Source organism: Benincasa hispida, chromosome 11 (assembly GCF_027475165.1).
Source record: "Benincasa hispida cultivar pf3 chromosome 11, pf3_genome.v1.1, whole genome shotgun sequence".
Taxonomy (NCBI): Eukaryota; Viridiplantae; Streptophyta; class Magnoliopsida; order Cucurbitales; family Cucurbitaceae; genus Benincasa; species Benincasa hispida.
In genome coordinates this window covers 67,182,729-67,197,277 of record NC_143488.1, presented here as the reverse complement: position 1 = coordinate 67,197,277, position 14,549 = coordinate 67,182,729, and the positions used below count along the sequence as shown (strand labels likewise).

At 32.2% G+C, this 14,549-nt stretch overlaps 2 protein-coding genes across 2 annotated transcripts; one reads left to right on the top strand and one right to left on the bottom strand.

The window, feature by feature from the left end:
• The first annotated feature begins 1,412 nt into the window (after nucleotides 1-1,412).
• On the top strand, nucleotides 1,413-1,935 carry ROT4 (DVL family protein). Its single transcript, XM_039048495.2, has one exon. The coding sequence runs from the start codon at nucleotides 1,634-1,636 to the stop codon at nucleotides 1,853-1,855; it is 222 nt and encodes a 73-aa protein (XP_038904423.1). The 5' UTR covers nucleotides 1,413-1,633; the 3' UTR covers nucleotides 1,856-1,935.
• A 5,687-nt stretch (nucleotides 1,936-7,622) lies between these two features.
• Nucleotides 7,623-13,046, bottom strand: LOC120091002 (cell division cycle protein 48 homolog). Its single transcript, XM_039048767.2, has 9 exons — nucleotides 12,744-13,046; nucleotides 12,409-12,574; nucleotides 10,772-11,000; nucleotides 9,676-10,442; nucleotides 9,369-9,590; nucleotides 9,174-9,245; nucleotides 8,771-9,052; nucleotides 8,246-8,605; nucleotides 7,623-8,127 (listed from the first exon to the last, which is right to left on the bottom strand). The coding sequence occupies exons 1-9, from the start codon at nucleotides 12,770-12,772 to the stop codon at nucleotides 7,840-7,842; spliced, it is 2,415 nt and encodes an 804-aa protein (XP_038904695.1). The 5' UTR covers nucleotides 12,773-13,046; the 3' UTR covers nucleotides 7,623-7,839.
• Nucleotides 13,047-14,549: the final 1,503 nt, after the last annotated feature.

Sequence of the window (14,549 nt, the reverse complement as noted above, 5' to 3'; positions counted from 1 at the left end):
GAGCATGGGAATTTATTGCAGGGTGGAAAACCAATCAAATTGAACACAAATGCACGTGTGGCTACAATAATTGTTTGGGAAAGCGTATACCAATTGAATTGGTCAGTTGGTCACTTTTTTAGTTTTATATAACGTTGTATGTATTTACCAATTCTAGTTTATATACAATACATGCACACAATTTCATGATTATACCTCAATATTATCAAAATATTCAATATCTCGAGAAAATAATAGGTCTTTTTTCATCCAATAAAAAAAATGTAAATATGTGGGTGACGCAATATATTTAGGGTTAAATTATATTTATATATTTAAATTATTTTAAGTATCCTTAAATTTTGTAGTTGAGTTTCAATTGTGCCTCAAAAAGTTTCATACATACCTTTAAATTTTAACATTATTTCAATTTTATATTTTGTTAAATTAAAGAATATAAATTTATGTAACAACTTATGTGTTTAAAAAAAAAAGGCATAAATGATATTATCTATTATTATAAATGAATTGGCTTAGTGGTCAATAAAAATTCTGAATATAACATAATGATTAGAGTGAATGGGTGAATGATGACCATTTGCATGAGAGCTCTAATTATTCTTGGAAGGGCTTGTTGAAACAAAAAAATCTCTCAGAGAACATTCCTAATTTTTTTAAAAAAAATTCAAATTTCAAAGGCTCAGTCTAAAATATAAATGAAACCTGCTTCAAAAGTTTAGAAGATTTTGTATAATTTAATTTAATATTAATGTTTATTAAATATACTGTATTGGAGTGAAGAAAAAGATTTTTTTTTTTTTCCTTTTAAGAATAAACCATTACAAATATGGATATATTTTAAAAAGGAAAAAGAAAATGTAATTAACGATGACCACAAGCAAATTCTTCAAACAACATTTTATCATTATCATCGACAGTAACTTCTTATTAATTTTTTTTTTATTTTTTTTTTGAGCATTTCTTTTGTATAGTTCAATATATATAATATGACAAAGATATATCAAACAACCCTAGAAAATGAGAGAAATGATAGATGTTTAGTTGTGGGACCCACAAAAATACCTTGAACTTTAAAATTCTTCTAAATTAAACAATTTCACTCGCTGTCCAAAATAGTCCCTTGATGATATTTTCATAGGGCAAAAATTAATTGCTTTCCTGCAAAGTAATTTGAAAAATTATACATAAGGACACTAGCGTTTAATGATTGAATGAAAGAAAAATAATAATAATAAAAGCATTGAATAAGAACCCTAGGAGAGGGAGTGGGGCCATTGGCAGCTGATCAGCTTCCAGCTAGAAGCTTGTATTAAATTTTATTTTTTAAAAAAGAAAAAAGAAAAAAAGGCCTTTGGCCCAATATTCTATAATATTTTTGCCTTATTTTTCCAACTCATTCACACACTAAATTTTCTTTTGCCTTACAAAGTTCTCTTCTCCTCTTTCTATAAATTCCACTCTTAAAACCCTCAAAATCCACTCTTTTTTCTTTATATATCAACTCAAAACGCAGTCGTTTTCAGATTCCACAGGCAAAAACAAGGCCTTTTTGGGTGTTTATGGCAAATTGGAGGTGACCCAGAAGAAAAAGTTTCAATCTTTTGATGTTTTTATTTTTCATTTTTGGAGGAAGATGATGAAAGAAAGCAGCAGCTATTGCAGAAGGTTGAGTAGTAATGGAGGAGGAGAAAATGGTAATGATAATGCAAATAATAATAATGGATTTGAAGGTGGTGAGTGCAAGTCTTTTGGTGAAAAATGTAACAATTTGGTGAAGAAACAAAGGACTAAATTTTATATTCTTAGAAGGTGCATTGCTATGCTTGTTTGTTGGAGAGAAAGAGGAGAGTCTTGAAAGTTTTTATTATATATATATATATATATATATATATATATATATATATATATATTTTCTTCATTTATAGAGTAAGTGAGTGAGATATATTTTTATATATATTGTGAGCTATATTGGAATAAAATGTGTATGATATTTTATTTTAGGTAATATAAATTGTTGTGAAAGATTATTTATTTAGCTAGTTATTATTGTGATTATTTGTGGGTATGTTCTTTTATGGGTTTAGTTTTGATTTCTCAAATGGGTTTTATTTGGGGGGTGTCATTTGTTTTTTTTTTTTCATTCCAATAATGGCTATAATATCTTCTACTTTAATTTATCTTTTGGTTGTTTCTTTTGGTTTATGATCATATGGGTTCGATTGAGATGCCATTTTTTTCCCAAAACATGGGTAGATATACTTTTGTTCAAAATTAGTCTCTTTTAGTTTCTTCCCTTCCATTTCTTCCTTTATTTAGTTCATATGAGTGTGTTCTCTCTCCCTTAGTCTCTCCTCCGTTTCTTTCTTTAGTATTTTTTTTTCCGTACAATAACACGACGTGTGAGAATTCAAACATGAGACTTTTAAGAAATGGTCGTCATTATCAAGTCTCTTGTCTGAGTCTCTACTTACTTTAGTTTAATCTCTTTTAATCTTCTTCATTAGTTTTTTTTATTAGTTTCCCCATTCATTCTCTCTCCTCTCAAATTCATTTCTTTTTGTATTTTCTTCACTTTCAAAATTATTTGAATTAAGAACGTCTATCCATTAAAATTTTATTGGAAATAGTTACGTCACAATGTAGTTGTCATTTATTATATTAGATATGTATGGAAAAAATATTTTGTTTCTATTCTCCCACGTGCATCTGACATTACTAATAAGATGATAAATGACAGTCATGCGCCATACTTAACCATTTCTTTTAATGATAAATAAGATATATATAAAATATGGTAAAACTAAATCAAGATCTTATTTTCATTTATTATATTATTTGCAATACAAATTGAGACCAATTTTGTAATTGTTATTGGAAAAGAAGGCACTAACAATAGTTTAGAGCACTTATAAATAAATGCAACTTGATTGATTTGATTTGAAATGTGTATATTTTAAAGTATGATGGCAAACACTCTTGTTCCCTCAAACCCATCAGCCACCATGTCTCATCCCCAGCTCTTTCAGCTGTACTTTTCTTTTCTATAAATTGATTGATTGAGATGAAAAAAAATAAATAATAAAGCATAACTCAATCTTTTTAAGTAAAATTAAATTTAAGGATATGTTTGATCCAAACAGTCGAATTGTGAGAATGGAGTGTTTGTTTGGCTAAAGAAGTTTGTGCGCACCATGATTGAAAACATCAATTTTTCATCCTGGCTTATTAACTCTTTATATTGTAGGTTCCACAATTAAACAACTCTTCAAACTTAACTACTTGTTACACTAAAAGAACTTTGCTCGTTGCTACAGACTCCTCTTAATATTTTTAGAAACACAGACATGTTAAAAAAATGTTAAATAAAAAAATAAGGACAATATCTTTATTGGTAGGGTCATCAAAAGTAAGTTTAAGCAACGAAGTTGGAACTAAAAGATATAATTGTTGATAAAAACCTCTCACTTTTACTATAGAAATAAATAGACAAAATTAAAGAAAATAATAAAACTAAGAAACATAAGGATTTACATGAAAAACTCCAAACTTGGAGAAAAACCACAACTCAATAGAAGCAATCCATTATGTAAAAAAGCTTTTGTGTACTATTCACAATGTTCTCCCCCCTTCCAACTAGAGAAAATAAAAAAATAAAAAAAATTAATTCTAGAGTTAGTACAGCCAAATTTAAAGTGTTTCAAACAAAAATGACTTGAAACACAGTTATAAACTTCTTTTATATTACTCGATGGGCTCATCACTTTTGTAAACATTTTTAATTCTAAAACATCTTATAATTCTTCTAATATCTATCCAAAATTATACAAGAATATCATATCATTATAGAGATATAGAGAAAGATATGATTCGAGATTAGGGTTTTCGAGAGGTCGCCGACAGCAAGAATCGTTGAGGGTGAAAGAGATGGGAGTAGTATGTACGGTTTGGCTGCAAAGCTTTTTCTCTCCTCTCGTGTGGCCTTCTAAAATGCATAATATCCACCACACACACTTCATCCTCAGCTCTTTTTCTTTTTTATTATTGAAATTTCAATATCTTTCTTGGGGCCCCATTCCAATTCTCCACCATTTCATTTTCTTTTTTCCTCTCCTTAAAACCCTCCCTTTCTAGCTAAAAGCTTCCTCTTTTCCTTACCCCTTTTTCTTTTTACATTACTTTCAAGAATTTCCCCAAACTAAATTCATCATTTTGCCTCATCTTTTAATGTTCGAGTTTTAAATCATAATGTCGATCGATATATATATGACTTAATCCGTTGAACTATACTCTAATGAAAGCTGAATGATTCAAAATAAAAAAATAGTAATTTTTAATTTGAATAATTCATAGTAGAATTAAAAAAATGCATATTTGATAAGATGTAATGATAAGAAAAATAGACAAATTGCACACTATGTATGTTGAAATAATGTTGGAGAGAATAGGAGACAGATTCTCCACAGATTAGAGAAAGACATATCCATCATAAATACATTTTGAATTTGGCTGTATTAATAAACCTTGTCTGACCAAACCCAAACAGCAGGCTCTTAAAAATAAATAAATGAAATTGGAGGGGGGGAGGGGGAAAGGAAAATTATAATGGGGTTATTAGAAATCTTCTGGTGAATAAAAGAGGGGGGACCCATTTGTAAGATGAACACGTGCAATCTGCAAACGTTGAAAAATTAAAAAGAAATAATAATGAAAAAAAATGGGCCTAAAAAAGAATTTTTATATAATTGAGGATCAGAGCTACAACTGGTGACAATGTTGTTATACGTACGAACCAAGCATGACCTTTCCTAGTGCCCATGCACGTGTGCTTTCACATAAAAAGTCGGACCTTTTTTTTTGCTTTTTTATTAGCATAGTGGAATTAAATTTTTGTAACCTATCAATATTTTTACATTACTATAAATTTGATATCTACGTGAGGTGTGAATCATGAATTTTTTGTCGTAAAAGAATCCATGAAATATAAGAATTGAACAACAATATCCTAATGAGGTAAATATAATATAAACAATATGCATATTAATTTGTTTTAGAGTACAAAATATTTAGGATTGTTTTCAAATATAAACAAACAATAAAACAACTTATTTACAAATATAATAAAATGTTTAGTATCTATTAGTATGTGTTATATTTGAAAGTATTTCTAAGAGTTGTCATTTAAAATAATTATCTAAATGTTTCTCATATTAATTTGATTTTTTTTAAATAAAAAGTTGTTTAAATATTTTCTCTTCTTTTTTTCTTGTAGAACCAATATTTCCTTGAAATTGAGTCCTCAACCTTATCATCGACGAGAACATTTTTAACTTTGGCTATTATTAAAGATATCCCTTAGAACAAATTTGAATGTTCAGGATTGAAAATTAAAATCTTATAAAGTTTAGAAGCATACTCGAAACATATCAAATTTGGGAATAAAGGTTAGGTTAGAACTAAGGCCACGTTTTCGGTAATGGTAAGGTAATTCATCAACTGCAACTTAAAATGTAGGTCCCATTTGATTAAATTTGTTGTTTACTCGTATTTTGTAATCGTAATAAAATGTGTGTTGTACCATGAAATCTGTAATCAAATATTGAATATAATTGAAGATTTAAAGGTGATCAATCAGATTACTTTTGAAAATTACCATATTTTTAAAATGTTTTTAATGATTTAACTGATTCTATTGATGGTAGTATGGTTTTATCTAAAATAGTATCAACAATCCAAGATAAATCCAATTTCGGAATGTTATGCTTGATAAAAAAAAATCCAAAATTTGGAATTTTATTTGTTACGTTAACCTCAACCCATTTTATCGATAAAAGAAAAAAAAATAAAAAAAACAAAAAGAAAAACATTGTTATTGATCTATTGTCATAGATGTTATTTGGTCTATAACAAAAATAAATAAATAAATTTAAAATTTTGAGGTTTTATTTGCTCGATGAATTAAAAATCTTAAAAAATCTAAAATTTTAGAGTGTTATTTGCTGAAAATATATGCTAAAAAAATCTAAAAATATAATTTTTTTTTTTTTTTATGTTATTTGCTTGACAAAAAAGAATCTGGATTTTATTACCTATGTTAAAAAATCCAAAATTTTGGGATGGTATTTGTTTATAGATAAAAAAAATTCAAAAAATAAAATGTTAAAATGTTATGTGCTCAATAAAGCCAACGATATAAAAAAAATATATAAAAATTTGGGATGTTATATTTTAGTAAGGGTATCGATAAAAAAAACCCAAAAAAATCCAAAATTTTGGAATGTTATTTTTTATTGAAAGAAAATTCAAAATTTTGGATATCAATAAAGAATGATAAAAGAAAAAATTCAAAATTTTGATATGTTATTTGCTAATATTTAATTACGTTTACAAATGATCAAGTAAACGTGTTCATCTAATGACCTTTATGATTAAAGTCCATCACAATTGATTCATCAATGAAAATTTATTACATTTACACAATTTTTCATTCTAAACGTGACTTAAATTCAAATTGTTCATCAATGATAGAGATGAAATTATTAATTATTAAACTAATTGGAATTAAATCAATTTACGTAATAGATCTTAATTTCAGAAATCCATCGCACAATTATAAATTATGAAAACTTGCAGCCAGGTTTTAAGTAATCCATTTACCTAGAAATTTTGGGAAATGAAGAACCACATTTTGGTGTCCTGAGTTCTGCTTTGCTTTGGGCACACAAATCAACGGATTTAATAATTTGTTCTTCTATGCTAAATTTTCAAATTGGTCGGCTTAACCACGACTCTAAAACTCTCCAACACATTTCAAGCCTTTCATATGTGTTCCTATCTTTGAGCCCCCTTCAGTTCATGTTAATTTCCAGTCTCGCCCTTTCTGACCACCCTCCAGTCCAATACATAACTTCAAGTCCATAACCCTATATGCAATTTCAAGGATATGGCAGCCCCTCCAATAATAAAATACTAAAAATCAATATCTAGACTACTAGACTATATTTTGAAAAAATTTGTATGGGTGACCCAAAAATATCAAACGACCCAGTTTTTTAAAGAAAATGCCGACCCTTTGCTGACGTCAAATTCGAGTAAAATTACCAAAATATACTCGTGCTCACTTGGACTCACCATGTTGGAGAAGATGTGTAGAGGAGAAGTTGAAGAATCTCACTCTCGTCCACCAGAGGTGGTGTGGTCATACTTGAGAAGTAGACTCACGGAGATGAAGATGTGAAGAAGGAAACAAACTCAATCGAAGAAAAAGGCTCGTGGAGATGAAGATGTGAAAAAGAAAAAATCCAAGAAAAGAGAAGACAACGTGAAAAGGAGGGGAAAAAACAAGTGATCTAGAGAAGAAGAAAGAAAAATAAAAATATATAAAAGGACAATACCATAAATTTACTTGTCTATGAAATCAACAAAAGATCATTTGATGTTTTTTTAACATTTTGATTATTTGACATTTTGGACCTAATTCTTGGATCATCTGTACAATTATTCCCTATATTTGGAGAGAATATTTTGATCTCTCCAGAAGAACCTGTACATGTGAAGTGTCATAAAGAACCCGACAAAGATTATATTATTATTGTAAGCAATTGAGGTGAAAATCAACATTCGTGTGTCAAGAATGATGTAAATGATAATCACATTCAAATAGAATATGTTCAGCGTTTTAGCAACCCATAAAGAAATTATGGGTTAACAAAATGATTTTCTCCTTTCTTTCAATCCAACCGTTTGGCTTCAGGATTCTGTCCAATCAAAAAGCGATCCATATGAAGTTATATCATACTACCAAGTCTAAAGCATAAATGGGGTTGGAACCTAAATGCCGTGCTAGTTATAGAGATCATCTTCATCAGCCCCACCAGCAGAAGCTGCAAATGGGTCGGATGCAGTTGGTGCCAAGCTCTGCTCGAACCTGAACTCAGCCCCAAACCCTCTTGACTGCTGAAGTGTTTGCGCAAATGCCTGGTATTTACGGATGTCGGCATCACTGACACTCCTTCGAGCATACTTCATAGATTCCTCAAAGTGTGCAGCCTTGATCTCAGCCACTTCATCATCAGCATCCTCCTCCATGGCCTCGGGGTTCTCGCTTTTCCTCCTCTCCTTCTCAATGTCCTGCAAAAGAGCATTGATTACAATGATCACTACTGATGGCTTTTGGGAGTGGGGGAGGGGTTGGGCTTCACACATAAAGAAAAGAAAAGAAAGTTCATTTGAAAGTAGGAGAAAAAACCTTCTCAATGTTCTCTCTAATTGCATATTTGCAGGCACGCTGGCAGATTTCTGTAATATCAGCACCACTGAAGCCTTGAGTGTACTTGGCAAGGGCTCTGAGTTCCACATCTTTTGAGATTGGAGATTTCCTCAAGCAAGCCTTGAAAATTTGAAGACGAGATTCTTCGTCAGGAAGAGGAATATAAATCAACTGATCGAGACGTCCAGGACGTAAAAGAGCAGGATCTATAATGTCTGGTCTGTTGGTGGCACCAATGATGAAAACAGTTTTCTTTGCTGACATTCCATCCATTTCTGTAAGAAGTTGGTTCAGTACACGATCAGCAGCACCTCCAGCATCCCCAACACTACTACCTCTCTGCAAGTAATTGACAATGAGAAAGAAAATGTCTAAGAACCCGCCAAAGGGAAATTAAGCTAATATTTGCACATGTAATCACTATTATCCATGTGACTGCTAGGCTATTTCTTCTGTCAAATACGAAAAATGAAAAGATCTTCATCCATAAACAATGAAACGCACTTGGGTAGCAATTGAGTCAAGTTCATCAAAGAACAAGACACAAGGAGCAGACTGGCGGGCCTTGTCAAAGATTTCACGAACATTGGCCTCACTCTCTCCAAACCACATTGTGAGCAACTCTGGGCCCTTGACGCTAATAAAGTTTGCTTGACATTCATTTGCAATGGCCTTTGCCAGAAGAGTCTTTCCACATCCAGGGGGGCCATAGAAAAGAACTCCTTTTGAGGGCGACATCCCAAATTTCTCAAACTTCTCAGGATGTTCAACTGGATATTGCACCGTCTGCATACAAATAAAAAAAAGTCAAAAAATGAACAAATATTATCTCTGTGAAAATAGAAGAGGTTTAGAAGAGTATTGTGCAATACAAAATAATAATGATAATAATAGTAGTATAATTTACCTCTTGAAGCTCTCTCTTAACATTCTCAAGACCTCCAATATCCTCCCATGAAACGTTAGGTACTTCAACAACCTGCTCAACAAAACTCAAGGCATTAGGCTACATCCAGACGGACATTCTGAAGGGTGGTGAAATACTAAGACATCAGCAGCATTGACAGTCGTTTGAACGTGAATAAGTAGTAGTACTACTTACTGTTTCACGGAGGGCTGATGGGTTGCTGGTTCCAAGAGCTGTCTGAAAATGCTCATTTGTAACTGCCATTGAGTTGAGTATCTCAGCATCTATAGAGTCATCTTCCAAGTCAATTACATCCATCTTCTCTCTGATGCATTGAAGAGCAGCCTCAGTACAGAGAGCTGCCAGATCAGCACCAACATAGCCATGTGTATCTTTAGCAATCCTCTCCAAATCAACCTGAATTATACAGAATTCACAGACTTCAATTAACTCTTAGTTATCACCAAAAATGAAAGAAAAATAAAATTATAGGGGAACTGACTTCTTCAGCGAGCTTCATGTTTTTAGTATGAATCCGTAGAACTTCCAGACGCCCAACTTCATCAGGAACGCCAATGTCTATTTCCCTATCAAATCTTCCAAATCTTCTCAAAGCTGGGTCGATGCTGTTGGGTCGATTTGTAGCCCCAATCACAATGACATGAGCACGAGACTTCAGTCCATCCATGAGGGTCAGTAGCTGTGAGACAATCCTTCGCTCAACTTCCCCATTGGTCTTCTCTCTCTTGGGAGCAATTGAATCGATTTCATCAATAAAAATAATAGACGGTGCATTTTTCTCCGCTTCCTCAAAAGCTTTTCTGAGGTTACTTTCACTTTCACCAGCCAACTTTGACATGATCTCTGGTCCATTGATACAGAAGAAAAATGCACCAGTTTCATTTGCAACAGCACGTGCAATCAAAGTCTTCCCAGACCCTGGGGGTCCATACAGCAAAATTCCCTTGGGAGGCTTCACACCAATTGATTTAAACAGCTGTGGATGCCTTAATGGCAGCTCGACCAATTCACGAATCTGAGCCATTTGTTTCCTGACACCACCAACGTCATCATAACCAACTTCATCTAATCTATCCTCATCCTCCCTTTTCACGGGCTCCCCATCACAAAAGATCTCTGTGTCTGGGGCTACCACACAGTATTCAGCTGGATCAGTCTCAATAACCTTGAACTCTACACTCCTCATTCCCCCCCTCACAAGGAAGAGGTCACCTTTCCTCAAAGGGCGATATGCCTCCAAGAAATAGGCTGCAAATAGAAGATAGTTGGACAGTCTTGAAATGATATATTACAATTTTGTGAAGTTAGATATAAACGCAGGCATGCAATTAGTGGATATTCCAAATATGCATCTTAGAGTACTGAAGTACAGATTGAAATCAGAAAGGCCAAGATCATGCATGCTGCATGCATATGCCAAAAATAGATATAACTACGAGATAAATGAAATGCTTGAAGCTCACAAGAGTGTGCTGAAAATTCTTATGCGTATGGGAGAGGAGAAAAGACATAGGATGTCAAACATATGAAACCACATATGTATAATATATGAAGGAAGCTGAACATGGGAAACTTACGTTTCAAATAAGCGTCAAAAAGATTTCCAGTAACCCCTTCAATAGTATCATCCACAGGAAGGATGTGAACACGCTTTCCATACTTAACATCAGCACATTGGTGCACAGAGACAACATCACCAAGCCTAACCCTAAGATTGCTTCTCACGACCTTGTTCATCCTTATTTTAGGTTCATCACATGTATCATCAGCAAGAGCAATACATATCGTGTCTTTCCTCTTTTTACCCTGAATCCAAAATACAATGTAAAAATAAGTATAACTGGGAAATTATAATTGCAGGTCCCTCCCATTAAAATTAGAAAAGGGGGAAAAAACCAATCACAAGTCTCCAACATGTAATTATTTCAGAACCTATTATGAATATTGCAGTGATTGAATAGAAAGACGAGCAATAAGGTGTATTTTTCAGTTCAGAAGATTCCAATACATTATCATAGGATTGACTTAACGTCGTTCTAACTTTTCATCCCAAACCAAGGACATGCAGGACATGATGAAAGAGAGAATCCTGACCTTATGGATTGTGTTCTCTCACTCTAGGTTAGCACCTTAAATTGATTGTTGTACTCAAATTCACTTTGTACAACCAGTATTTAACACATGTCTATTGTGATAACAAGTGTAGGATGCTTGTTCAAGTTCAACAGGTGTGACACCAACCCGTCAGCAACAGGCTTCTTAGGTAGTTTTAACAGGCTTCTAACGTTATAGCATACAGCAAGTCACAAGTCCGTCCCTTTTGTTAATCATAGTGTCACATTTTCATGTATCTAGTGTTTGCTAAATCAGAAGAGTATAAATCTAAAATGCAAATTTAAAACCAGTTAAAGTTTGTATAATGCAGTTAAGCGATCCTAAATCACAGAAAACGTAAAACCTTTAAAATGCATTATATTTTCATTACAATTCTAGAAGCCAAGAAATAGTGATTAATGATGAGAAGACCTAAAAGTTAAAAAGAACAAACGGTAATAATAATTGGCCACATCTTCGAACTCCACACGATTCTTTCAAAACTTCCTCAACTTTTCCAATATATTTAATATTTCCACCATTCTTCAACTTATTTTACGTATCACAGATATCTGCAACTATAGGGAAAGTTTATTATGGCCCACTTACAGATTACTACCTTAGTCCTTGTGTAAAACATTGTGTAAAACATCTAAATTCCAATATCATAGAGCTGAAATGCCGACTTTCACAACCTCTTCGAAAGTGTATCAGATGGAGGACCCCGCGGAGAACCCACAAACAATTAATTGAATTGAAATATATTAAGACTCAACACTCGTATTCACAACTATTAGCAACCTCGAAAAGAACTCGCATAGTCAAATGGAGAAAAAGAAAAAGAACTCTTATGTATATAATATATTTCACTATCTAGAATGAATGTCGAACGGAAACCCAAAAGCCCAAAAGAAACACGCAGAAGAAATAAAATAAAAAAATAAAATTCCCCATCCGGGACGAAAATGGTATATCCGAATCCTCAGGTATTCTACAAACTTAAAACTTCAAAGAATCGAACAGAAATTCCCAAATCCATAAGGGTTATAATCAGAAGAATATACGGTAAATAGCTCTTATCTAATGAGAAACATTAAACTACAAAGAGAACAAGACGGACCTTAATGAGGATCGTATCTCCACGGAAGAGTTGAAGCTTCTCCATGGTATCAGGATGAAGAGCGACCACGGAGTTATCATCGTTGATAGCTTCATCAACAACAAGACGATTTGGGGCCTTCTTCCGCTCCAAAATGGCGGTGCTAAAGTCCCTCTTGGTACCCTTGCTGAAGAAACACAAAACAAACGAAAAATTTCAAGAAGATTGTAAGAACATCATCAGATGGGAAAAGGTAGGATTTGAAAGAGAAGTGAATCGAAGAAGAAAATGCGGATCTGGAAATGGAAAAAGAAAGAAAGAAAGAAAGAAAGAAAGAAATGAAGAAATGGACTTACGAATCAGAGGATTCAGGTTGATTGGCCATAATCGGCAGAAATGGAGGAAGAGGCAAAGAGAATCAAAAGGAGAAAATTTCCGTCGAAGTTGCGACACTGAGAATTTGGGTAAAATCTTCTGACGATTTGCGATATTTGTACCTGAAGAAGACGAGAGATTTCGCCCTTTTTTCTTGTTCGGAAAGAAATGTTTTTTTTTTCCTTTTTCTTTTTTTTTCTTTTTTTTTCTTTTTTGGTTATTTAAAACGTTTTCTTTTCTATCTCCAACCAATTACCAATCCAATTTGAATTATGTTTTCCTTTAATAATCCTTTAAAATAATCTTTTAATATATGTGTGCTATATGTATACGTGGGTACATGTATGTATGTATATATATATTTGTTAGTTTTCATTTTTGCTAATAGAATATTTAAGGATCCGTTTGGCAAATACTTTATCTTTTATTTTTATTTTTGAAAATTAAGTATACTTCCTATCAACTTTTTAGTTTGCAACTCTTGATGGAGGTCATTTATAAAATAGTCAAAACAACAATTCGGTGTGATGTTAGTAAGCAATTCAGGAAGAAGATGAACTTATGTTATACTAGTGTTATGTTCTATATATCACGAGGTCTTCTCATCCTTTCGGGATTATGATCATAATTTTCTTAAGGCTCAATTTCTCTGCCCACACCTCAATTGAACTCTCATGGACCTACTTACTGCCATTCTTGAGTCTGTTTAGGATGAGGTAACACTTCTAATTTCACTTTTTCTTGGATTTCTTCATCGGTACAAAAGGATGTTTCAAATATAGAAAAATGAGTCGTTGTTTACAAATATAACAAAATGTCATTATTTATCAATAGACACTGATAGACATCTATAATGTCTATCAGTGTCTATGGATAGACAATAGCATTTTACTATATATATAGGGTTGGCGAAGAGTGGAGACGAGAAAGGTATCCCCATCCTGTCTCCGACCCGGATCCCGCTCCAATTAGATTTTTAAATATATATATTTTCTCTCTCTATATATATATATTTAACTATTCACCTTTAACCTAGTTTTTAATTTAGCTTAATCTAAGTCCAACTAAAGTATTCAACCTCAAACCAAAGAAAATTTTAGGAAAAGAATTTTTTTTTTAAAAAAAAAAAAAAAAATTCTCATAGGAAACAAAAGGGAAAACATGGAATGGGTACCCGTAGGGATTCATTTCCCTGGCGAAGATGGGCAAAATCCCCCATTGAAGACGGGGATAGGGAACCCTCCCCTGCCCATCTCGGCCCCTTTGTCAACCCTATTTATATATTGAAAATATTTTCAGTAGTTTTATCATTTAAAAAAAAAAACTTTTTTAGAAATTATTTTTTTTTATTTTCAAAATTTAACTTGATTTTTTTAAAAATAAATAGTCAAAAGTAGATAACAAAGTAATAAATTTAAAACTATAATATGTATTTATAGGTTTAATTTTTAAAAACCAAAAGTTATCAATCGAGAACTAATTTTTTAACTAGATTCTAAAAAAAAATCAATTTTAATTTGTTTAAAAGAATTTAATCAATTATGAAAGTAGTTTTTATAACCTTAATTTTCAAAAACTAAAAAAAATCTAAATTTAGAAAGTTATCAAACAGTGTGTCTTTTTCATTTTCATTTTTTTTTATGCAAAATCAAACGAAGTCTTAATAATTGACAATTGATCACCTCCTTTAATATAGTTTCATAGTGATTTGGTGGGTATAAATATCTGGTCAGATGGGTTGATTTTAGTAAGTGAATGTTTAACTAAGATTACGTTTAGTAACCAAT